The sequence below is a fragment of the Symphalangus syndactylus genome, chromosome 4 (assembly GCF_028878055.3).
Source record: "Symphalangus syndactylus isolate Jambi chromosome 4, NHGRI_mSymSyn1-v2.1_pri, whole genome shotgun sequence".
Taxonomy (NCBI): Eukaryota; Metazoa; Chordata; class Mammalia; order Primates; family Hylobatidae; genus Symphalangus; species Symphalangus syndactylus.
In genome coordinates this window covers 27,051,225-27,075,692 of record NC_072426.2, presented here as the reverse complement: position 1 = coordinate 27,075,692, position 24,468 = coordinate 27,051,225, and the positions used below count along the sequence as shown (strand labels likewise).

Below are 24,468 nucleotides of genomic sequence, written 5' to 3'. Positions count from 1 at the left end.
ATCCAGCTACTTTGACCCAAAATAAAACCTTAGGAAAAACAAAAGCACCTACCAACTATAAACAAACAACTAATATTCAGAACTGAACATGATTATTAAAAAGTGAAGTAGTATGGTCTTCCCTTTTCAGATATTTAGGAAGAGAAAGAAGGAAGGCCAAAATGTCAAAGTATTCTTTTATGGGAGTGGGGTTATAAGTGATTTTTAAAACCTTTACATGTATGTATTTTAGAAACACATTACTTTTATGATCAGAAAATTTTGAAAAATTTTAAAAGGCATTCAAATAATTATAAGGAAAACAGTCTATACAGAAAAATATTCTGCTGATTTTATCATTGTTTACTGTTGTCCACGGTCTAAGTTTTTCTGATTGAAAAAACAGAAAGCACAAGTAGGAGATTCAGATAATGAGTAAATAAAAGATTACATCTTTCATTTAGTATTCTTTTTCTCGCTTTTTGCTTCTGAGACTTTTAAGGTATCTTGATGTATTTAAACAGAGTCCCAAAACATCTAGAGCTCATTTCTGTTTTTATTAGTCATGAAACTAATAGACAAAGGGAGTTGATTTTTTTATGTCTAAGATCTCTTCCAACTCCAATTTGAGCTCAGAAGATATTTAGCATTTCAGAAATTCTGCTTTTGAACTTTTAATAATTTGGTAGCCTCAAAACTTCATGTATTACATTTTGGGCTCCACATAGATTGGGCCATTTCACCTTGGTGAGAATCCCATTTTTTTTTTTTTTTTTTTTTTTCAGTATCTCACTCTGTTTCATGATATGCTTAAGCTTCGTGGATAACTGTTATTGGTTGTGTGTCAGAGACAAATTGCACTTAAATTGATAGATTTTTGCCTCACAGAATTAAACGACAATAAAAGGCAATGAATATGAGCAATTTCAAGAACTTGGTTCACTATAGTTTTAGGGAAACTGGGAATTGGTAAATTCAAAATTTAGATAAAAGGATTTTATCTATAAATTAAGGATATAAAATTATACAATATAATTTTATCCATCTGGTCAAGGATTTGGCCAGAAGTAGCTTGAATCATCTAGGGGGCCAGTTTTTACAGTCTTATAAAAATTATGGCCATCACCAGCAACTTTACCCAGAAGGAATGTGGTGATTATAGATTCAGGTTCTTCCTTAAGGCAATTAAAGAAGACACATAAATTGAACACCACAAGTCTTGAATTTCCAGGCTGCATCTTAAGATACAATCTACTTTTGTCATTTGTCTGAAATAGTACTTTTTAAAATAGTTACTGTTTTAAAGGCATGCTCAATAGCCATCTATTCGTAATTTGTCCAAAGCCTTGATATACTTGGTGCCTCCTCAGGTCTGTGTACACACAGACTCAAAATACACAAACACTTGTCATGAAGTCCTAAGAAATCCAGCCAGGAGAGAAGTGATGGCAACAGGACTATGGGACAACACCAATGAATACCCTTTACCTCTTCACAGACCAAAGTCGTATCTCCAAACAGAAGCATTGAATTCAATGCCCAGCCTGTGTCATTCAATCTCTGCCCCTATATCCTTACCTGTAGTTTGGTTTTGACATCGGTGCCTCTTTTACAAGTTAATTCAAAGCATGCATATGAACCAACTTCCCCAAGTAAGGGCTGTGATGAAAAAATTAGGGTCTGGGATCCTGCCAGGGCCTCTAGTCTCTGGATCGTGGCCCTTCTTTCTTATACTTCTGTATCTATGGGTTTCAAATTGTGCTCTTAGTTCCTCAGGTTCTGCAAATGATGAAAGTTCCAACTCCCTTCCGGATTATTTCTTGCTTTTATAGCATCAAATGTGAGGATAACAACTTTTACAGAACAGTAAGCGTTTACTGACTGCATTATGTTCGTTTCTGCACTAAGCACATCACAGGCATTCCCTTCTTTAATCCTTGCCACAGTCATAAGGTGGGTCCTTACAATTTTGAAGGTAAGAGAACTGAGGCCCAGGAACATTAAATTGTTTTCCCAGGGACACACAGCTAGTAAATGGCAAAGGATGAGAACCCAAGCAATATGCTTCTGGACACAAATGCTCGGAACTATTCTTCTCTTTAATTTTGGCACAGGTCAGTTTCTATCTCCTCCACTAAATCTGTCCATGCTAGTCCAGAATAATTTTTATCTCCTTACAAATTCCTCTATTTCTCTGGATATAGTTTGCCAAGAATTCCTTGTAATCTTTCTGTCTTTCCTTTCTCTCCAACTAGAATATAAATATCTTAATTGTAGGGCTATGCCCCCTTTCTCAGTGATGCTCCCCAGAGAGTTCAGCAGTACCTCACATGAATTTGGTATGAGTCTTAGAAATTCTTGATAAATTGACAGTGCAGACCTAAAATTCAATTTTCATATATTAACTGCCAAAAACAACATTTGAGATTATGTAATTCAATGTTTTGCTGGTGACTGTCAAGGAGAGAGATATAGTTTAGAAATCCAGGTGTGTGACCTTAAGGAAGTTTCTTAAGCTCCTTAAAACTCAGTTGCCTCACCTATGCAATTGCAGTATCAATCCCTAAAGTGCAGGACTATTGTAAAGGTTCTACACATAGCCAAGTGGCATGTACATAGTATACAGTTGATAAAGAATTATCATTACTTAGGTACTCACAGTAACCCTGGATTCAACTAGAAAAGTGGTCTTCAAACTATTTTACCTGACCTGAACTCAAAAATTCCAGAGAAGAACTTAATCCGGGGGAGGAATGAGAGCGAATGAATAGCAAGGGAATTTAGGGCAACTGGATGGAGCTCCTGGAGGCTGTTCCCCTATTCTGTAATCAGAAAAGTCTGTTCTTACAAGCTTCATAAACAGAAGTACTCTATGAAATTTTACTTTAGAAATAAAGCAACAACAACAACAACAACAACAAATAATCCACTTAGGATGATAATTTAAACAATGCTGTTTGATCCCACTCAGAAGGTTATAGACAACCATACTTTCAGGTCAATAAAGTGTTGCTCTTCTAGAAGTGGAAGGAACTATGAGGGTATAACGTGGGTATTTATCAATGAGGCAGACTGTTTCTCCTTTAGAGAAAACAAGTAGTAAAGAATACTTAGCTTTAAAGGAAAATGTTCAGCTATCCCAGATCGCTTCTTGAATCTTTTTTTACCTGCCTTCTGAGAAGTCAATATTTATTCTCTAGGATCTATTGTCACCTTCACAGTGAAAACTCAATTCTTCAGGACTCCTGCAAATATTGACTGGCTCACCTCCTTGCCTGTATCCTTCAATACTGCAGGCCTCAGATCTCTACAGGTCTCAATTCCAAGGAACTTCCCATTTCTTTCTCAATGACTGTGATATGTGGATGTCTTTTCATCTTCTAACTATTGAAAGCAAAGAGTTATGTAACCCACCTAAGACTACCTGGATTACACTATGAATTAAGTCAATGGCCACCTATGGAAAGTACCAAAGATCTTTCCACTATGAGTACAAAAGGTTGAACTTAATACATTAGTGAGAAATGTATTTTGTCATTGTAACGTATGAAGACATTATCAACTCAGTTGTTTTCTTAAAAATGTCCATTCACATTTGTTTTCACTTAATCCAAACTACACTCATGACCAGGTAAAGGAACAACAAAAAATCAAACGAAACTTTTTCTTTGTTCTGTTTTTCTACCAACATCCTAGCCATCAGGTTTAATAAATCTAAAAGTGATTTTTGTTAACAACATGGCTCGACAGTCCATGATTTTTTAATTTTTCCCTCCTTCTCAATCTGTTCTTTTAATTTTACTTCTCACTATTCTTCAAAAGAATGTTAATAATATGTACAAAGCTGGTACTCTTTACTAAGGCAGTGTTTTACTCCTTAAAAGAAAAATGCAACTTTCCTTAAATATCTCTGCTCAACAGCAACAAAACAAGAAAAAAGCTGCAATGATGCCAGTAATAACACTGACTACTTATTATAGTGTCTGTAATGTTCTTTTAAATTCCTCAATATCGACAATTTGATGAGCATGATAGTATGCATATGTGTAGGTTAACAGAAATTGGGCACCTATAGGGTGTAGTTTAGTCCTCAAACTATAGGGGCATTACCTGCAAGGCCTTGTTACACACAGATAGCTGTGACCCACCACCAAAATGTCCATTCAGTAGAGCAGGGACCATAGATTTTGCATTTCTAATGAGGGCCTAGGTGATGCTGCTGCTGCTGTTCCAGAGACCACACTTTGAGAAACATTGGGGTAAACATTTGAAGTTCCCTTATGAAGAGTTCATATATTAGGTATGGGAGTAGGCATATTAAGAGCCTTATTCCGGAGTCCACACATAGGGGTGGGGAGCAGGAGGAGTAAAGGAGAGGTGCTTATAGCAAGGGCTTTACATTACTGCTACCTAAATTTGCATCAGAGACTCTGCTAATGGACTACACTAATGTATTTCATGATCTTGGCCTGCATTTTCTCATCTGGAAAATCAGGGACAACCTCTTTCATCTACTAGACTGAGGTATTTTGAAGATTACATTACATAATGCATGGGATGACAGTTTGTAAATTATAAACCATTATTATCATGATGACTTAGAAATTTAGTCAACAAAGAACATCTCATAAGCAGAACAGGCTTTTCAGATTCACCAACAAAGTGCTAAGGTTACATTTCCTCAGTAGTCAGAGGAAATTGAAGGGGAAAATGAAGGCAAACACACTTGTCATGACTCACCTTATGCTTTTATTTTGTTATATAACAAAAAATAATATTTTTTTCCCAGTCTTCATTCATTGTCTTTAGCTGCTGTTTAAATTTTCCTAATTCCTCCTTTGAAGAAATTTATTAACATATTTTTTGTAAAAAAATGTAGCTACTTTGTAATGGCTCAAACACTGAACCATGAAGTTTCATCTCATGAAACATCCATAAGGGTTTCAATGCATTACAAAAACTAGATCCTGCAATAGGTTCTGATTACCCATTATATGTCTCTAAGGTGTTAAACTTATGACCTTCTCATCATTACGTTACAGAAGTCATCCTTTTATAACAGATGTACTTAACATGGGTCCATGTGCTAATATTTAAAAATTTTTGAAACCATAACATGCTGTATAAGTTTTTGTGAAAGCGGAGTCCTCAGACCAACAGAAGTAGTCTTATAGATACACTGGTGCTTAAAAGCAAAATGAAGTATTGCAGACAAAATTTAAAAGCTTGTGATAGTAGCAATATAGCAAAGTAGTGTCAGACTTACGGTCCTCCTTCTCACTAGTTATGAACATGGGCCTAGTTGCTTAACTGCTTTATGTCTTACTTGCTTTAGCAATAAAATGGGGGTAACACCACCACCCATCCCTCAAGCTCTGAGCCTCATGCGTTGTTCATAGTCTTCAAATGTCATCTGCTTTTATTACTTATTGTTACTGTGGAAACATTCATTAGGAATTCATCCTGACCCTGACCTATAGGCAGGAAGGTTTCCTTTAAGAAAAATAATTACAGAAAATACAGTATTGGCCTATGTTACTAGTTTGCTTTTTATTCTTCAAATCAGTTGAAAAAATACTAAAAATGACTCTAAGCAAATTGCTAAATGAATGAATGAAGATTCATTATACCAAAAACTGACTCAAGCATTACATGTGTGGGAGCCTCTTATGGTGCAGGTTTTTGTGGGAAAACCACTGCTTCTGCAGGATTAAATAACAAAGATTGCTAAAAAAAAAAAAAAAAAAAAAAAAAAAGTGTTTCTTGCCTATTGTTTAGATTTCCTCGTAAATTACTTGTGATCTTTAAAACATAATACCCCATCAGCTAAAAGTCTGACTCTTCTTTAGACATAGAGAATATTCAAATTATTCAATGATTTAGTAATTAAATGAAGGAGAGGGAGAATAATTTATCAAGCCTTCAGAAGGAATTAAGTTTATTGCCTTTCTTTGACTATGGGAGGTAGCTTTTGCCTCAGAAGCACCGCTAATATATGACTATCTACCAGGCCTGGTCAATATAGAAATTGGACATGAATTTTTGGGAAAGTAGTTATACATAAATTATAAATACACTTTGATTGTAACAGTTTCCCTCAAGCCTAGGGAAAAAAATCTTCTCAACCTGTAGAAAAAAATATAGTTCAATAATAGTTTGCCTCTTCTCTGAAATTCATTTTTAATCTACTTAACAAAAAAATGAGATTAAAACATGGCTTTTGTATGTACATTTGTTCATGTTAGTCTGTTATGTAGCATCATTGATACCTAGTGAATTGATTCCTGTATTAATTTATTTCTCAGGGATTACATAATTGGATTTATGTTATTAATTTCACAGTATTCTTTAATAGACAAATGCAATGAAAATTTTACTAAGAAGAATATTGTCTTATTAACTCACTACACAAGTGTACCAACTTCCCCAAGATGCTGCCAAAATATACTATGTTTGCTTCATTGTCCGTGATGATAAAATTCGTGGGAAGTCACTTAACTATCCCTTCCACAACCAGGCTCAGGTTTCTAATCATCACTGGCCCAAACTTAATTTGTGTCTTCTCCCCTTCTTTCTGGATTCTTGGTAAAAAGCATGTATTAAACTAGGAGAAAGCAAACATGACTCTCTTTAACTTACCTCTCAAAGGCAGAACAGAGACTTTCTCATTAGCCCAGTTATCTCTTCTGCTCTTTTGCTATAGCACAGCAAGCATGACAGCACCTGGGTACTTGTGCTCATGAAAACCCAGGAATAATGGTATTCTAGTAATTGTTTGTGCTGACAGACAGTGTTGCTTCATTTTCACATGTGGATGTGTCTTTATCATAAATCTAGTATTTCATGGTGCTCTACAGTGATATTTACTAAAAAAGTATCTGATTGCTTACTTCTTGATTTAGGCATCTTAAGAAATTTCCCAGGTTTGCAGCTATTATAAGAACTTCATCAACGACTCCTTTTCATTCACAGTAAAAATTGGCATTCATGTCTTTTGTTCCTTTACCAATAAAAAGCATAGTGTGGATGAATGAGATAAAGAGCATATGTATGAGGTATAGGCATTATTTTTATAGCATGTAAAGTATTTACAGCAAAAAATTCAGTCGAGTCTCCTATTACTTAATTCTTGTTCATCATTTAGGTTTTTGACAGTCAGCAGATTTTTCTGATACAGTTTGAATAACGTAATGCTTAAAACAGCTGCAAGGGAATGTAAAGCCATTTCACTACATCGACTCAAATTTATTTTAAAAACAAAAATAAACAGAAAACTCCAGACCGTTAAACTTTGTTCTTAAAATGTCTATGACACCTAATAAAACATCTTAATTAGTCAACTTCCCCTTTACTAATATCCTAGGAAAGTTTAAGTATGTAAACTTAAAAATATTCAAACCAAGGCAGAAAAATAGTTTTTTACCCGATATTATTAAAGTCATCAATTTGTCAGATTTCTTGTAGGCTTTTTAGGCTCTTTGGAATTAACAATGAAGTATTTTAATAAAGAAAAAAATTAAATACTTGTTATTAACAATTTAAGGAGAAATAATTAGTCAGATATTTTGCCCAAGTAATGTCATAAAGTATCTACCACACCCACCACAGACATTCTTTGTAGATAACTTTCCATGGTGATTATATTGACCAGGCATCAAGATGTTTCCCTGAAAAGTGCTTTTTATTGGGTTTCATTGGAGTATAGTTGAAAGAGACCATTTGAATAATACATGACCAAAGGTCTGGAGGCACTGTGAGCTGAAACTCAAAGAGAAGTAGGGCTTCAATTTAATGTTTACAGGTAAAAATACTCCGAGTTCAACATGTGTCACTGAATTTCTCTCATTGTAAATGAAATGCCTTTTCCTTTTAGGTTTCCAGTAACTTCAGCTTCTCCATTTTTGTTATTTTGAAGAACTTTGGGCACAGAAGCAAGGCCCAGGGTAAGTGCAAATTGATATTGCTATAGCTGTGAGAGTAGTAAAAGTGAAATCACACCCGGGAGTGACACTTTAGGAAAACATGATAATGATCTGCTTCCAGGTGTGGGGACTGAGTAAGTAAGGGGTATTCAAACAACATGTGAGACATTCTTGCCCTGTGGGGTTGAAAATGGATGGTAAAACTCCTTTCACTCTACAATGTCAAAATATTTAGATAAAATATTTAAAAAATCAATTAATACTGAAAACATTAATTGGTGCTGTGGAAACCAACTATAACAAGTGATTCTTTCCCCATCCCCATGCCATTGGGAATGTTTGTGATTGGAAAGATACAAAGTGGCCATTTTCAGATCACAGTTAATAAAGAAAATTTGAGGCTATTTAAGCCAAGAACAAACTCAAGACTGTTGTTCAATTTTTGTTTCCAATATAATATTAATTTTATATATTTTTATTTCTTCATTCCTCAGGGAAAAATCAATAGTTATTTTATAAGACAGGAGCAGACTATGAATACAGTTCTGAATCATACCAGGATTTTTTTCTTTCTATATCACTGTGGTTTTGATTTTTTAAAAATATTATTCCTGGTGCTATCAGATCTTCCTCCTCCTAGCGCTATCGTGGTAACCACTGAAAATAAATGTTTTTTATTTTCAGAAGAATGCCAATTTATTTTTTCCCAGATGAAAACCAAAGAGCTTGCCTCAAACTACCATGGTGCTTCTTTCTGTTGGATCACTATGAACAAGCTCATAATCATATTTTATAGCATATGTCAATCTAGAGCTTTAATAAGAAAACTACTTCTTGATAACCTAAGCTTAGAAAAAAACCACAGGTGTTCTGATCACATTCATTAGCTGGTGAAGTCACTGAAATGTATTTATTCACAGCCTGACACAATTGCAAAAACTGCTCTCCTAAACAGGAAACAAGTAATGTACACTGAAAAACTATTGAACGCTACCTAGGATTTAGTTACCACTGTGAAAATAAAAATGCATTAAGATGCCAGATAACTTCCAGGCTGATCAAGGAAAACAGAAAAGAGAAAGGATCATCAACATTTTCAATCACGAAGGAAAGTGGGTGATGTTAGGGTTAAGGAGGTCAAAAGCCAAGGTATGTAAGAAAGAAGAAGCATGGATAGGTCAGCTATTGTGTAGAAAAATATTCCCTTCAGAATTAGACTATTATGCCCAAGTGGATGAATCCATTTTGAATGATACTTCAAATGGTCAATACTGTTGTCATTTGATACTCCAAATGACACGATGACAGGAAAATATGGACAAGTTGATATAATCTTGAATACTAAGAAATAAATGAACCTTAAAAACCAAATAAATTTGAAGACATGTTTTTATCCCATGTAAAGAATAAGACAGCATTGGGAGTTATACTACGTAGTCATTTTGTAAAAGTAGCATCCACAATGTGATCTAGTTAGAATCATAACATATCCAGCCTGAAGGTTTAATTCAAATATATAGAAAAAAAATGGTGCTTGAGGCCTACAGTCACAAGTACAATCTCCCTAGATAGCAGAGGTGGCAGGACAAAAAAGTCCTGAAACAATAAACAATCATTATTCATATTTCATAGTGCTTATGAAACATTTGGAAGAAACAGTTGCTCACAGATATTGTTTCTGATTCATGCACAAAACCTCTGTACCTATAAATGCAGATATATATTTGCACATCACCAACTCTAGGCTCTTTTGTCAACACAACCTTTATATCTTAAGTAGGCACTGTGAAGAAACACACACACACACATGCACAGATGCATTCTTGAGCTTTCTCTGAGTCTGTGTTAAAGAACATGTCCCATTACTCATTTTCTTTGAAGATGGATTTCTGACCCCAAAAGTTAGGCTTATAATTTGCATTCAACATCTAGTTTCTTCTTGTTGAATTAGATTCATAGTGTCTATTTAAGTTTGCCAAATCAGAGTACAATAGATGTTAGTGCAGACGAACATCATTATATAGAACTCTAATAAGAAAACTGATGTTTATGAAGCAAACAAATCATTTTATTAAAAATCTTTGCTGTAAAATTCATGTAAATAAACTATTTAAAATATTCCTTTAATAAAAATTCCTTGTTTCATAAGATTAATTACCATGTTATTACCAACTATTGGCTTTTGGAAATTTTGTAGTTTCAATAAATTAAATTTATCAGGCAGTGTACAAGCCTGAAATATTTAAAAATTTTAAATACTTTAAAACAAAAAAATATAATTCTGAGATATCATCAAAATATGCTATTCTGGTCTTTTTTATCTTAAAAGGAATATATTTCTCATGAAAATGAAGCATGATTGTAAAAATTGTTTCACTTAATGGAGCCATGACTATTCTTTCTATAGTTAAGGTTCTTTTTAAGTAAGTTAAAGTTGTGGTAGTTTCTATTATGGTTCACTGAGTCTCATTCTTTGAGCTATGTAATTGAATGATCACTTGAAGTAAAAACATGGCAGCATCTATCAATCAAAAGAGTCCTATGCTTTCAGAGATCAAGAATCAAATGCCAAGGAAGACTCAACCTAAAAGGGGCCCATTTGCAATTGGTGTTACAGTGAATCCAATGAATAAAAAGGTGATTAATAAGACGTGTAAGACAATTTCTGGGACTCCAGTTGGCCATGCATTCTTACGTTTTTTTAAATCCAATTTCATTATTGTATTTTCAGTTATATGCTGTACTTCTGAAGGAAAAACTAATACAAAAAGTAGTCAATGAGATCCAGATAAAACTAATTGAAATTCACAATGTACTTGTCATTTTGCCAATAGCATTTTTTTTTTAAATGACAAAATCTAATCAAAGTAATCTATGACTGAAATCAACCACAGGAAAATGTGTCAGAAAGACTCTTCAAACATGAAATACACACGTTTGCCTAAAGATGCAATGAACCTTACACTGTTGACTTTTGAATTCAGCTCTGTTTGTTATACAGTCATTATATACTTACTCAGGAAGCAGATTTTCTTTTAAAAAAAAATATTTTTCCTTCTAACTATTGCAGCTGCTTCTGCCAAGCAATAAAAGTTGCTAGAGAAATCATATATACACATACATGTAAAATTAGGGAAACAAGCTGCTTTATTGCCCTGATTTAAAATAAGCTCAATCAGTAGAAAAGAAAAATGCTATAATATACAGCTTGATGAGCAGCTGAAGGCAAAAATATACTCAGATGCAGTTTTAGAATTCAGGAGATATCTTACTCAATGATGTTTGAATGAGATGAAGGACATTTCTTCTCTTAGTTTTTCTAAACCACTGAGTAAACAAGTGGAATTTATGTGAGGAATATAACCCAAAATAGACAGACATGTAAAAATTTCTTAAATATGATTCTGAGACTATAAAGAGAGAAAAGGACTTGCTCTTATTTGATTCAAATGTATAAAATTATATCATTTAAAAAATCCTAATTATAAGAATTTATTGATTAAAGGATAATTTTCAGAAGTCAGCAAGAAAATGTAATTTATACAAAACTGTTAACAATCACCTTTAGTAGGAAAACAAATACATCAACTATACTGCAGGGCAAAAATTAAAATACAAAGAAATAAAATTATAAAGATTGAATGAGCATTTTAATCAACATCTCAAAGGCCTAGGGAAATATATTGAAAATATTTTAAAAATATGAAAATAGTCTTACTCTTGACGGTCGCTGTCCGGGTACAGTTGTAAAGAATAGCCAACTCCCCAAACACTTTTCCTGGACCCATGGTACACAACTTCACACCTTCTTTTGTAACTTCAACCTTACCATCTAAAAAGGAGGGAAAAACATGTTATATAAATTCTTTCTCATGCTTCATTTGTTGCGTTTTTAATGTGAAGAGGAGTGTTAGGCTCATTTGTAAAAATGCAGTTACCAATTAAAACAAAGTCACCAAGAGGCAATGCAAGAAATAAAACAAAATATGGAAGTTAAGAAAAGTATATGTTTTCTTAAATTTACTACTGAAAAGATTTGATGTGAGAGCCAAAGAAACAACAAGAAAATAAACAGACAAACAGGCAAACATAATATTATTCCAAATCTGTTATTAGTAAACCATGGTAATTCCAATTTTAATGTAACTTTGAATCTGAAAGAAAACTTGAGTAAGTGGTACATTTTCTACAGCACACTTCATACTTGAAAATTCTCATTAGTAAGACAGCTACTATGAAGAGGGGAATTACTTTGACCCTTTGCCATTATTTAATTCTGCTCGTGGTATCTTTTTATTTAAAACATCTTGTCTGACTTGGCCAAGACTATCTTATCTGCTTCCCAGCTCTGCAACATTGACTGTAGGAAAAAACAAACTACAAGGGTTGAGGGAAAAGAAAGCTGTGTTACGACAGTTTACGTTTGACAAAGGACTTGGAATATGAAATGCTAAAGGAAGTAAAAGCTAAGGAAACACCACATACTGGGTATACATTGTTACCTGCAAGTAAAACAAATGCTATTCATGAGAGAAATGAAAAAAATACATATTTTTGAAAGTCATACCTATGTAGACTGAGAATTTCATCGCCTAACACAATCGAGGTAGAAATAAAAAGGCAACACAGTCCATTCTTGACTGACTTCTCCTATTTTTCTCCAAGTTATTTATCCATGGTCTACAGAAGAGAAGCTTAATGCCTGTCAAGAGAGTTAGCTTATGTTTGAAAGGAACTATGTTCCTCCAGTGTTTGCCAAACTTCAGGCATTTATACTTTGATTTCATAATTGTTCCTTTATTTGTGTGCTACCTGTAATATTTAACCTTTTAGAGTATTGACATTAAATTCACTCCTTCCCTTTTAAAATCAACCTGGTTTTATCTAGGCAATAATCTTTGTAACAACTGAGGTTTAATGTGCTGATTATTTTCAAATACTATGGAGATAAAATCTTGAATATATATATTTTAAATTTTAAGTTTAATTCATATACTAGTGGTACATGATTCACCCTTCAGAGGACATTATCCTACCCTGAAAATCATTTCACATAAATGGTATCAATGAAGAGAGAATTCTGCAGTAATTAGAATAAAAGCTCATAAAAATCTCCTCATTATTTTTGACTGGTGTATGCATGCCCCTCTGTATGTAAAGAAACTAGTCAGGAATGAACAAATTCAACAACTCAAAAGGTTTAAAACGACTTGCTTACACAGGTACGGCCAAATATTCTAGCTTTCTCATGGTTCACTTCTTGACTGTAGGAAAGAAAAATTCTTCCCCATCAAAATCAGTCCAGTAAATTCATCTTTTCATAGGCTTCAGATAGTATGGCACTTTCCTTCCTTTTATTCAGTGGCAAGCCTATGCCCCTAGAAATTTCATCTACCACTCAAGAATGAGAGACACGACAGAATATCACACAGAGGTTAAAAAATTTATAAATCATCTAAAGATAGACCAAAAGTTTAGTTCTGGTTCTCTTTTCTGTTCCTTACTGGCCTTATGACCTTGGGCAAATTGCTTAACTTCTCTTTGCCTCAGTGAAATGGATACAATAAAAGCACCTATTTCACTGGATGATTGTCAAAATTAAGTGAGATAAAGCAGGTAAAATTCTTAACACAGTGACCTGCACATATCAAATGCTTAATAAATGCTTGCTCTTATAACTGGCATTATTTTCTTATAATTTATATGGAGGTATGATTTATTAGATGACATCGAGGCACAATATTCCACCATCTACTACAGAAACTAACCAAGAACAATATAGGGTAACAGAGGTTTTTAATTTCCCCTCCCCCAGTGGAGAAAGAATTTGTTTTCAGATTCCCTCTCTATGGGGGGTTGAGGAGAGAACCTTTTAGATCACATCCAAAGAAGAAAATAGAAGCTCAGAAAATCACACCAATCTTCCTAGATGAATGCAATGGCTTTGTTCTTTTCTCCATTTGTCTATGTCTGGCCAACATTTGATGTAATGTTTCTTCAGCCCTTACAGCCTAGTGGTAGAGACTCCAAAGAATAATATGTAACAATTTTCCAAGGCTTTGTAAAATTTTCTTGACCTATAGATCTAGTGTCAATTATATTAATAGATCTAAAAGCAAAAGGAATAATGCCTAAAGAACTTTCATAAATAAATGATTTGTACAAGTCTATTTCTCTGACTCTTTGGGTTTGATAATTAAACATTTTCAGTGGAAAGAAACCTATGGGCCATGCGAGTAAAACCACTACTAAGAATTCTACTAGACAGTTTTGGAGTTTTTTTTTAAAGGAGGAAGAACATCAGGACTATTGTTTTAGCTCAGTGGGTTCTTAAAGGAAATCTATGGACCCATTACATCAGAACTAATTTATAAAGATCAGATATTCACCCCATAGGAAAGAGTGAATATCCCTTCACTGCCATGACCACCGTACTCAGTTGTACTGCCACTTCTTTCCTGAAAAACCATACTCATATAACACTGATCTGTTTCAATTTACTGACAATTTTCTAACGAATTATGTTTCCTATTCTAAGCTCACTTCTGGTTCAAACTTATTTTCCTGATCTTGTTTTATATTTGCCTGATTTCCCCATGTTTAACTTATTTTTTTGATAAGGTAGGTATAAATTATACATATATGAATATAAATTATTTGTATATATGAATAATCAGTGCTGGTAACAAAAGGTTGTATTTCACATTAATTGGAATAGCTAAAAATCACTTAGCCAGATTGTATTTGAGAAATAGCAATTTTGACATAAAACATCTTTTCCAGGCTAAGTTAAACACTGGAAATTCAATATACTCACAATAGTCAAAAAAGTAAGGGATGTGATGTCATATGAGATGAGAATGATCCAAAAAGCACTGCTTTTTGTTTTTGAGATGGAGTCTCGCTCAGCCAGGCTGGAGAGCAGTGGCGTGATCTTGGCTCACTGCAAACTCTGCCTCCCAGGTTCAAGCAATTCCCCTTCCTCAGCCTCCCAGCCTCCCAAGTAGCTGGGATTACAGGCACGTGCCACCACGCCAGGCTATTTTTTTTTCTTTTTTCGTATTTTAGTAGAGACAGGTTTTCACCATGTTAGCCAAGACGGTCTCGATCCTCTGACCTCGTGATCTGCCCACCTCGGCCTCCCAAAGTGTTGGGATTACAGGCGTGAGCCATGGTGCCCTGTCCAAAAAGCACTGCATTTTTTAAGTAAACAGAAAGACATGAGTGATAAACAAAATGCAGTGTCTGTACATTGTTACCCCGAGTCATAATTTGGTATCCTTTCTCACACCTGTTATGTGAATGGGGAATGGCTAATTCAAGGATGCAGGACACACTGGATACTTTAATGAGGGCTCTTTCAGAGACATTTAGAAGTATCCCAATTTTCTAAGAGTCTAGTGAGTTACTGGTCTGATATGTGAAATTGGTTAAACTAATTTACTAGGCCACTCACCCGTCTTGTAGCAAAATTAGAAGTGATTACACATTTACAAATGATTTCCAAGTATAAATGTGTGGTTCACTTAAGAAAGCTAAGAATAATAAAAGTTTACTGCATACACCCAGTGATCCCTAATCTCACCTAATCAACTTCCTTTCTTCCTTTAAAGTATTAAGGTAGTCATGAGGCCATTCCTTTAGTTTTATACTCCCTTAAGGAGTTGTGTTTTTTTTCTTTTTCATTCTGTAGCTACCTCTGCGGTGTGTTTTACACTGACTCCATTTGCATAGAAAGTAGGTGAACTTATATGTTATTATTTAGGTGGGAAAGAGGGTAAAACAAATAGGGAAAATGTCAGGTAGGCTGAATATACAGCACGCTTTTGCCAGAGACATACCAAATTTAGAAACAGCTCAGTTTGGAGGTTTTTATATATTATAGTTTGCTACTAACTTTAGAAATGCATTTTGATGAGTTTACTGATGGTCTTCATTGATTAATGTGATATCTATTTCTTTAAAAAAAAAAACAGAAGGCATTCATTAGCATTTATTCCTGATTGTTTTAATACTTCAGTTTAGTTTCAGTTTCAAATATGTTAGATTTCAAATCAAAGATTCCTTTTTCAAGAGTATCAGAAAGTTGTTTTCCAAGCACCTTACTAAGTTCTAGACTGTTTCTATTAATTTCTCTAAGACCAACAGTTACTAGAGGCTATTAGATCTGTTACTAAGGGAACAAATGATAATCCAAAATGTGGTAATTTATATATTCTGCTACTGTGCATTTTACTATTTATATTTACTTTTAAAAAATATATTACTAGATTGGTATAATTTTCATCGTGTCCTCTTACCACCATATTCATAAGGAATATAAAAAAATTCAAATCATTTTAATTTGAATTCTACTAAATTGCTAAAGTTGTTTGTATGAGAGAAGATTTGAAACAGTTGGCTAAAATGAGGTTTAAAGGGTTATTTATAGTTTTATTTAGCTCTTTTATCGCTCCTGGCATTGTCATGAATAATTGAAAGATATATCATGGTAACTTGAATGCACTTTAAAATTTTACTTCAGGTAACACATGCCCATTTATGCTCTGGAATGAGCTGAGTCATAAGTCCTAAACTTTGTCATTTTGAGAAGCAATCAATCTTCTGGTTTTTGGCACCACTATACACGTACCACCCTTGGAAGATGCTAAGCATTAAGGGATCCATTATAGCATATCTCCACCTGTGTTTATCTTTTATAAGGCCCTATCAATAATGGAAGAAACTGAGTTTATAGGGAGACTCAGAACCTCCCGGCTTTGTTTATCCTTATGAGTTTTTCACTAACCTGTGGTTTTATGCTATAAGGACTTTCATGATAAGTAGAATCAGCTTAGAGATTTATTACTGGCAGGCAGAAATAGAATGCTGGCAATAACCTAATTATAATCACTGTGCTTAGTTCCAGAAATCTTGGTTGGAACATTCAGGATAACTTGATTGACTACTAAAGGGAATCAGGTGTTATAACAAAGGTCTTGTCTAGACAAGAACTCTTATCTCCTTCCTTCTGTAATCTGTTTGACTATACCTTCATGATTTTGTAGGTTGGAGTTTGTGGCTTTTACATTACATATTCTCTCATAAGGGCTTCTACAGTTGCTAGATTCAGAAGGAACTTTCAACATTCTGGTAGTGGAGCTGTGCTGTCACCAGCGAGGATGTATTTTCCTTTGGGAGATGGGGTTCATCTGTGGATCTGCTTTCTTAATAGATTAGGCATACTATTATATCAGACTTGCCTTGCAGGGTCATTTTAGATGGGGGGTGTTGTCACCCAGCAAGAAAGTAGAAATTGATGAGGCTGCCATGGGACTACCTACCGGGAAAAGCCATCCAATTCCCAGGGACAGACTATAAACTTAGATATCTCCCTTAAACCTGTACTTCTTGTCAGTCATTTATATATGTCTTTCTTAAGCCACTATAAGAAGGAAAAGGATGACCCCACTGTGAGATGCAATTTTGTTCTTGAATTAAAGAACAGCAGTGTGTTGTTGCCTTATCAGTTGTCAGTTTAAGACTGCTTTCAAATCTGAATAGATAAAGTCTCTCTGGATCTGAACTCTTGCCCCCTAGATGATGTGTTAACTCTTCATGGTATTAATCTGGATGTTTGAAAATCATTCTTTGGACATTGAACAAAGCCTGTGAGAAACGGCCCTATTTTAGTTTGTTTTACTCCTAGTTGGCTATGTATCTTGCTTAGTAGTTTCTCATTACACATATATATGTATTAGGTTTTTTTCTAAACCTTTTTGTATCCATAGTTTCTAAGACCATCATGTTCTTAGAATATTTTAGTTAGAACCAAGCTTCTGATTCAAAGAAGTCCCTTTTCTTTGATATCATCATAGAAATAATTCTTACAGGGTGCTCAAAAGCGCTAGTTATCCAAATGGAATGAAACAATGTGAGATGGAAAAGTTTAGTTGAAGTTGAAACTACATGAGTGAAGATCTTTGCTTCTCCTTAAATTAGGCAAATCTGATTTCCCTTCTGGTCATGACTGCTATAAATACACTTGAAACAATTTTCATTATACTAAACTGCAACATTATAATACATATTGCATATGAACTAAAACCATTATAGTTATTCTTGGTTGTGAATCAAAAACATAAATAAGCTATCCAAAACTAAAAATCTCATTTATGCAAAAAAAGAGTGAACATACTTATCAAGGTATCTCAACTCCAGAACTGTTTCTAATTCTGAAGTCATGGGGCATACATACATATTCACAAAGAAAACTTGTATGAGGAAACAGACTGAAATTTAAGCAATTTTAATATTTAGATATAGAGAATCATCTGAACCATCAGAATAAAAGTCTGGAATGAGAAACTTATATTGCAGCAATTCTGTCCTTGAAGATAATTAAGGAAAAGAGAACATACTAAACCTATTGTAGATGGGTCAACCATTTATCTGACAATGAACAGGATTCTGAAAGGACTTCACAACATCCTTCCCCAGCAGCATGATTCCGTAATCTTTCTACGCATTATCTTTTGAAATGTTAGCACTTAAAATACATGTCAAGCACTAGATACGTGTTTGTGGACTGATTTCAATTTCCAGTAATGAGGAAAGCTAAAGACAGGCCATAGATCCAGTGTGTACCCACAAAAAAGAAAGGAAAACAGACTAATCATCCCCTAAATAAATGAGAGCTGAACATAATTTAATTGTCTTAATTAAGTCAAGTGTATTAAGCTTAATTCCAGCAATGTGTAATACATTCTTGCTCTATTTTTTCTATAATACATGAGCACCTTCAATTAGCCTAAAGAATGAATGGCTATTTCCGTATTTGCTTAGAGGCAGGCAAATGGCAAGAGTACTAAAATCACTATCAGAATTGTGGGCAGTCTTAATGTGATTTTTATTTTTGTTATGTTTTAATATTAAGCTGGGGTATGTAATATAATGTAACAGATCTCAACTGGGGGCAATTTTACCCCTAAGGGTACATTTGGTAATATCTGGAAACATTCCTGGTTGTCACAACCAGGGGGGTCCTCTGGCATTTAGTGGGTTGAGGCTAGGGCTGTAGTTATAATGCAGAAGATAGTGCCCCCACAAGAAAGAACTATTCAGCCCAGAGTGTCAATAGTGCCAGAGTTAAGTCCTGATGTAAACAAAAATCCATGAGCATACAAAATACTCTATATTTGAAGGGAAAACTTTGACTTCCACTATTTATCATATTAACTTCCACCAAATGTAAACTACAACCTAGATAAAAGGGCAGCATCAGGTTGCATATTTAACTAAATCATGTTGCCAGCAGATTGAATAAAGCCACAAAGCTACTTTACTGAATAATTTTCCACAGCAGATGTCACCTGAAATAGAAGTAATTACAGAAATTTCTAAGCTTATGAAGACACTCTACTGATGTTAGAATAACATCCTTTCTCCACACATACTTGACAATTTCAGATCCTGGCTCCATCATTGACTGGCTGTGGAAACTTAGATAACTTATCTAACTCTCTGTGCATGGATTACCTCACTACAGATTTGGGATAATAGTATCTTATTTCCTAGGGTTATGATAATTGAATTAGATAATACATGTAGCAAGACAAAGAATATATACGTTGAGTAGTTTTTAAAGAGAAAATTTTCTTCCTTTTAAAAAATAAAATACATTGAGTAGCAGTTTTAAGTGGGAATAAGCAGGCCTCTAGGTCATGGTTCATAAAATTTGGAAGGGAAAAAGAGCAGAGTCATAAACATACAGGAAAAATGAAGAAGCTAGAGGTTACAGAGAAAGAGGCCAGTGGGAAAGTCTCATACTTCAGAGACTGAAAGACTTTTGGTAAAAAGGATGTCTAATGTACAGTATTCAATTATTTGTTGCCAGAATGAATGTCCTACCCCTCCCTCCAAATTATTAGTAAAGTCTGTTTCATACTAATTTCTTGTGTGAGGGGTTTGGGGGAAGATGAAAGCTTGAGGGAAGATCTATTGCTTAGGTACATCAAAGAATAGAGGGGTCAGGATATGATGAAGGAGTGATGAGGAAAGTTAAAAGGCAGGAGATTTGGAGTAATTGTGCAAATTATATTAATGTGAGAAACTAAGGACTCAGGAATTTGCATATATCTTAGGGTCATTTCACAAGATGTCAGATGAATACTGAATCCAATTTCATGTAAATTTCGAGGCATTAGAAAAGTGAATACAGTCATTCTTCAATATACCTGGGGATTGGTTCCATGACACCTATGTATATCAAAGTCCATGAATACTCAAGTGTCGCAGTCGGTCCTCCTTATGTGTGGGTTTCTGTAGTTTCGATCCATGTTTGGTTGAAAAATATCTACATCTAAGTAGACCCGTGAAGCTCAATCCTGTGTTGTTCAAGGGTCAACTGTACTGTCAACAAGATGTTGCTTCAATTAGAGATTACATATCCTTTTTCTAAGTCCATTTGTTTAGCTTTGTCATGGCTCTTAAGCAGAAAAAGGAAACAAAATCACAAGTTCTAAGCAGATATCCTAGCTTCACTGCTCTTGGATGCTTTGAACCTTTGGCTCTCAGTTTCTACAACAATGCAGTGGAAATAATAACTACCTGCTTCACAGTATTAATATATAAAATTTATGTGAAAGATCTTTTTGTGTGATGAAGCTTTCTGTTAATATTAGCATAAACTAATTGAGGGAACAATTATTTAATTCATACCATATCTGGTTGTAAAAAAAAAAAAAAAAAGAGGGTTAGTAAATACTCATTGATGAATATGTTGGAATGTTAGTCAAAATGTTAGTCACTACTCCTATAAACATGCTTGTGTGAAAGCCTTAGGACTACATTTTAATTTCATTTCATGTAACATCCAGAGCAATAGAAACAACAATAATTCAAAGTATCAACCTCCTACTCCACTTATTAAAAGCATTTCTGGACTATAACTTACTTCACCCAGTGGTATAATACATTTCTTACCATGAGAATTGTTACATGACAGTTTAAAATATCTGCGCTTGATGTGATATATGTATTTTTTCCCATTTTATGAGGTTAGGATTCTCCAGAGTGTACAACAAGCACTTATCTACCTGCACGTTGTTTTAAAACAAAGAACAAACTAAAATGAAGAATAACCACATACCCTGCAAAAAATACTAAACATCTGCTTAATAAGATGAAAAAGAATGCTTTTAAACTTATTTTCTCAAAAGCAATTATACAAATGGCCTGGGGCAGGTTGGGGGTGAGAGGACTTGCTTTGAAAGTCACTACCCAGACAGAGAGTGATGACCTTTGTCCTCCAGCACCATTGAGGACAAAATAAGGAGGACTCAAGAATAAGGAAAAACTGAGGGTAAAAGAAAACTGCTGAACAATCCTCTGTTTGGCAGTCAAGGAAGATGGTAGACTAAAGTAATGCGTAAGAAGAGCTTTATCAACTGATGACTGAATAAACAAAATATAGAATGGTATTCAACCATAATAAAGAATGACCTGCTGATACGTGCTACAATGTGAATGAACCTTAAAAATATGCTAAGTGAAAGAAGTCTGTCACAAGAACCACATGTCATATAATTCTATTTATTTTTGATATTTTATCTTATTTCAATGGTTTTTGGTGAACAAGTGGTTTTTGGTTACATGGATAAGTTCTTTGGTTCACCCATCACCTGAGCAGCGTACACTGCATCCAATGTGTAGTCTCTTATTCCTTCCCCCCTTCCCCCCTCCACACTGAGTCCCCAAAGTCTATTGTATCATTCTTATGTCTTTGTGTCCTTATAGCTTAGCTCCCACTTATAAGTGAGAACATACCATATTTGGTTTTCCATTCCTGAGTTACTTCATTTAGAATAATGGTCTGCAACTCCATCCAGGTTGCTGCGAATGCCATTATTTCATTTTGTTTTACAGCTGAGTAGTAACCCATGGTGCATATATACTACATTTTCTTTATCCACTCATTGATTGATGGACATTTAGGCTGGTTCCATATTTTTGCAAATGCACATTGTGCTGCTATAAACATGTGTGTGCAAGTGTCTTTTTCATGTAATGACTTCTTTTCTTCAGTAGTGTGAATGCTGGATTGAATGGTAGATCTACTTTCAGTTCTTTAAGGAATCTCCATACTGTTTTCCATAGGGGTTATACTAGTTTATATTCCTGCTAGCAGTGTAGAAGTGTTGCCTTTTCACCACATCCATGCCAACGTTTAATATTTTTTGACTGTTTTTATTGTGGCCATTCTTGTAAGAGTAAGGTGGTATCTCTTTGTGGTTTTCATTTGCATTTCTTAATAATTAGTGATGTTGAACATTTTTTCATGTTTGTTGGCAGTGCGTATATATTCTTTTGAGAATCGTTTATCCATGTCCTTAGCTCACTTTTTGATAGGATTATTTGGTTTTGTACTTGCTGGTTTGAATTCCTTGTAGATTCTGGATATTAGTCCTTTGTCAGAAGCATAGTTTGTGAATATTTTTTCTCACTCTGTGTTGTCTAAAAAATACTGATTATTTCTTTTGCTGTGCAGAAGCTTTTTAGTTTATTAGGTCCCATCTATTTATTTTTGGTTTTGTTGCATTTGCTTTTGGGTTCTTTGTCATGAATTCTTTGCCTAAGCCAATATCTAAAAGCGTTTTTTTTTTTTTTTTTCCTATGTTATTTTCTAGAATGTTTATGGTTGCAGGTCTTAGATGTAAGTCTTTGAGATATTTTGAGTTAATTTTTGTATAAGGTGAGAGATGAGGATCCAGTTTCATTCTTCCACATGTGGCTTGACAATTATCCAAGCACCATTTATTGAATAGTGTATTGGTATGGTTTGGCTGTGTCCTCACCCAAATCTCATCTTGAATTGAAGCTCCCATAATTCCCATGTGTTTTGGGAGAGACCTAGTGGGAGATAATTAAATCATGGGGGGCAGTTCCCCCATACAGTTCTCCTGGTAGTGAATAAGTCTTATGAGATCTGATGGTTTTATAAGTGATTTCCCCTTTCACTTGGCTCTCATTATCTCTTGTCCACCACCATGTGAGACGTGACTTTGCTCCTCCGTCACTTTCACCATGATCATGAGGCCTCCCCAGCCATGTGGAACTGTGAGTCAATTAAACCTCTTTTCTTTATAAATTACCCAGTCTCCGGTATGTCTTTATTAGCAGTGTGAGAACAGATTAATATAGTGAATTGGTACCAGGAATTGGGTGCTGCTGTAAAGATACCCAAAAATGTGGAAGTGACTTTAAAATTGGGTAACAGGCAGAGGTTGGAACAGCTTGGAGGGCTCAGAAGAAGAGATAAATGTGGGAAAGTTTGGAACTTCCTAGAGACTTGGAGGGCTCAGAAGACAGGAAGGAGTGAGAAAGTTTGCAACTTCCTAGAAACTTGTTGAATAGCTTTGACCAAAATGCTGATAGTGATATGGACAATAAAGTCCAGGCTGATGTGGTCTCAGATGGAGATAAGGAACATGTTGGGAATTGGAATAAAAGTGACTGTTGCTATGTTTTAGCAAAGAGATTGGTAGCATTTTGCCCCTGTCCTAGAGGTTTGTGGAACTTTGAATTTGAGGGACATGATTTAGGGTATCTGGCAGAAGAAATTTATAAGCAGCAAAGCATTCAAGAGGTGACCTGGGTGCTGTTAAAAGCATTGTTTTAAAAGGGAAACAGAGCAGAAAATTTGCACCCTGACTATGCGATAGGAAAGAAAAACCCATTTTCTAAGGAGAAATTCAAGCTGGCTGCAGAAATTTGAATAAGTAATGAGGAGCCAAATGTTAATCAGCAAAACAATGGGGAAAATATCTACAGGGCATGTCAGAGACCTTTGAGGTAGCTCCTCCCATCACAGGCCTGGAGGCCCATGAGGAAAAAATGGTTTCATGGGCTGGGCCCAAGGACCCCCTGCTATGTGTAGTCTAGGGACTTGGTGCCCTGCATCTCAGGTGCTGTAGCCATGGCTAAAGAGGCCAAGGTACAGCTTGGGCTGTGGCTTCAGAGGGTGCAAGCCCCAAGCCTTGGCAGCTTCCATGTGGTGTTGAGTCTGCTGATGCACAGAAGTCAAGGATTGAGGTTTGGGAACCTCTGCCTAGATTTCAGAGGATGTATGGAAATGCATACATACATGAAATGGACTTGCTTTGTCTCAGATGAAACTTTGAATTTTGGACTTTTGAGTTAATGCTGAAATGAGTTAAGACTTTGGGGGACTTTTGAGAAGGCATGATTGGTTTTGAAATGTGAGGACCTGCGATTTGGGAGGGGTAAAGTGCACAATGATGTGGTTTGGTTCTCTCCCCACCCAAATCTCATCTTGAATTGTAGCTCCCATAATTCCCACATGTTATGTGAGGGACTCAGTGGGAGATAATTGAATCATGGTGGTGGTTTTCCCCATACTGTTCTCATGGTAGTGAATAAGTTTCATGAGATCTTATGGTTAGATAAAGGGTTTTCCCTTTCACTGGGCTCTCAGTTTCTCTTGCCTGCCATCATGTAAGACATGACTTTGCTCCTCTTTTGCTTCCACCAGCCATGTGGAACTGTGAGTCAATTAAACCTCTCTTCC

At 35.0% G+C, this 24,468-nt stretch overlaps 1 protein-coding gene across 2 annotated transcripts in view; it reads right to left on the bottom strand.

The window, feature by feature from the left end:
• The window catches only part of PRKG1 (protein kinase cGMP-dependent 1), a 1,318,464-nt gene that overhangs the window by 825,217 nt on the left and 468,779 nt on the right, over positions 1-24,468 (bottom strand). For both annotated transcript variants that reach the window (XM_055274328.1, XM_055274327.2), the window contains exon 3: positions 11,620-11,733. In XM_055274328.1, coding sequence (XP_055130303.1) covers positions 11,620-11,733 — 114 coding nt within the window. The remainder of the gene's footprint in view (positions 1-11,619; positions 11,734-24,468) is intronic.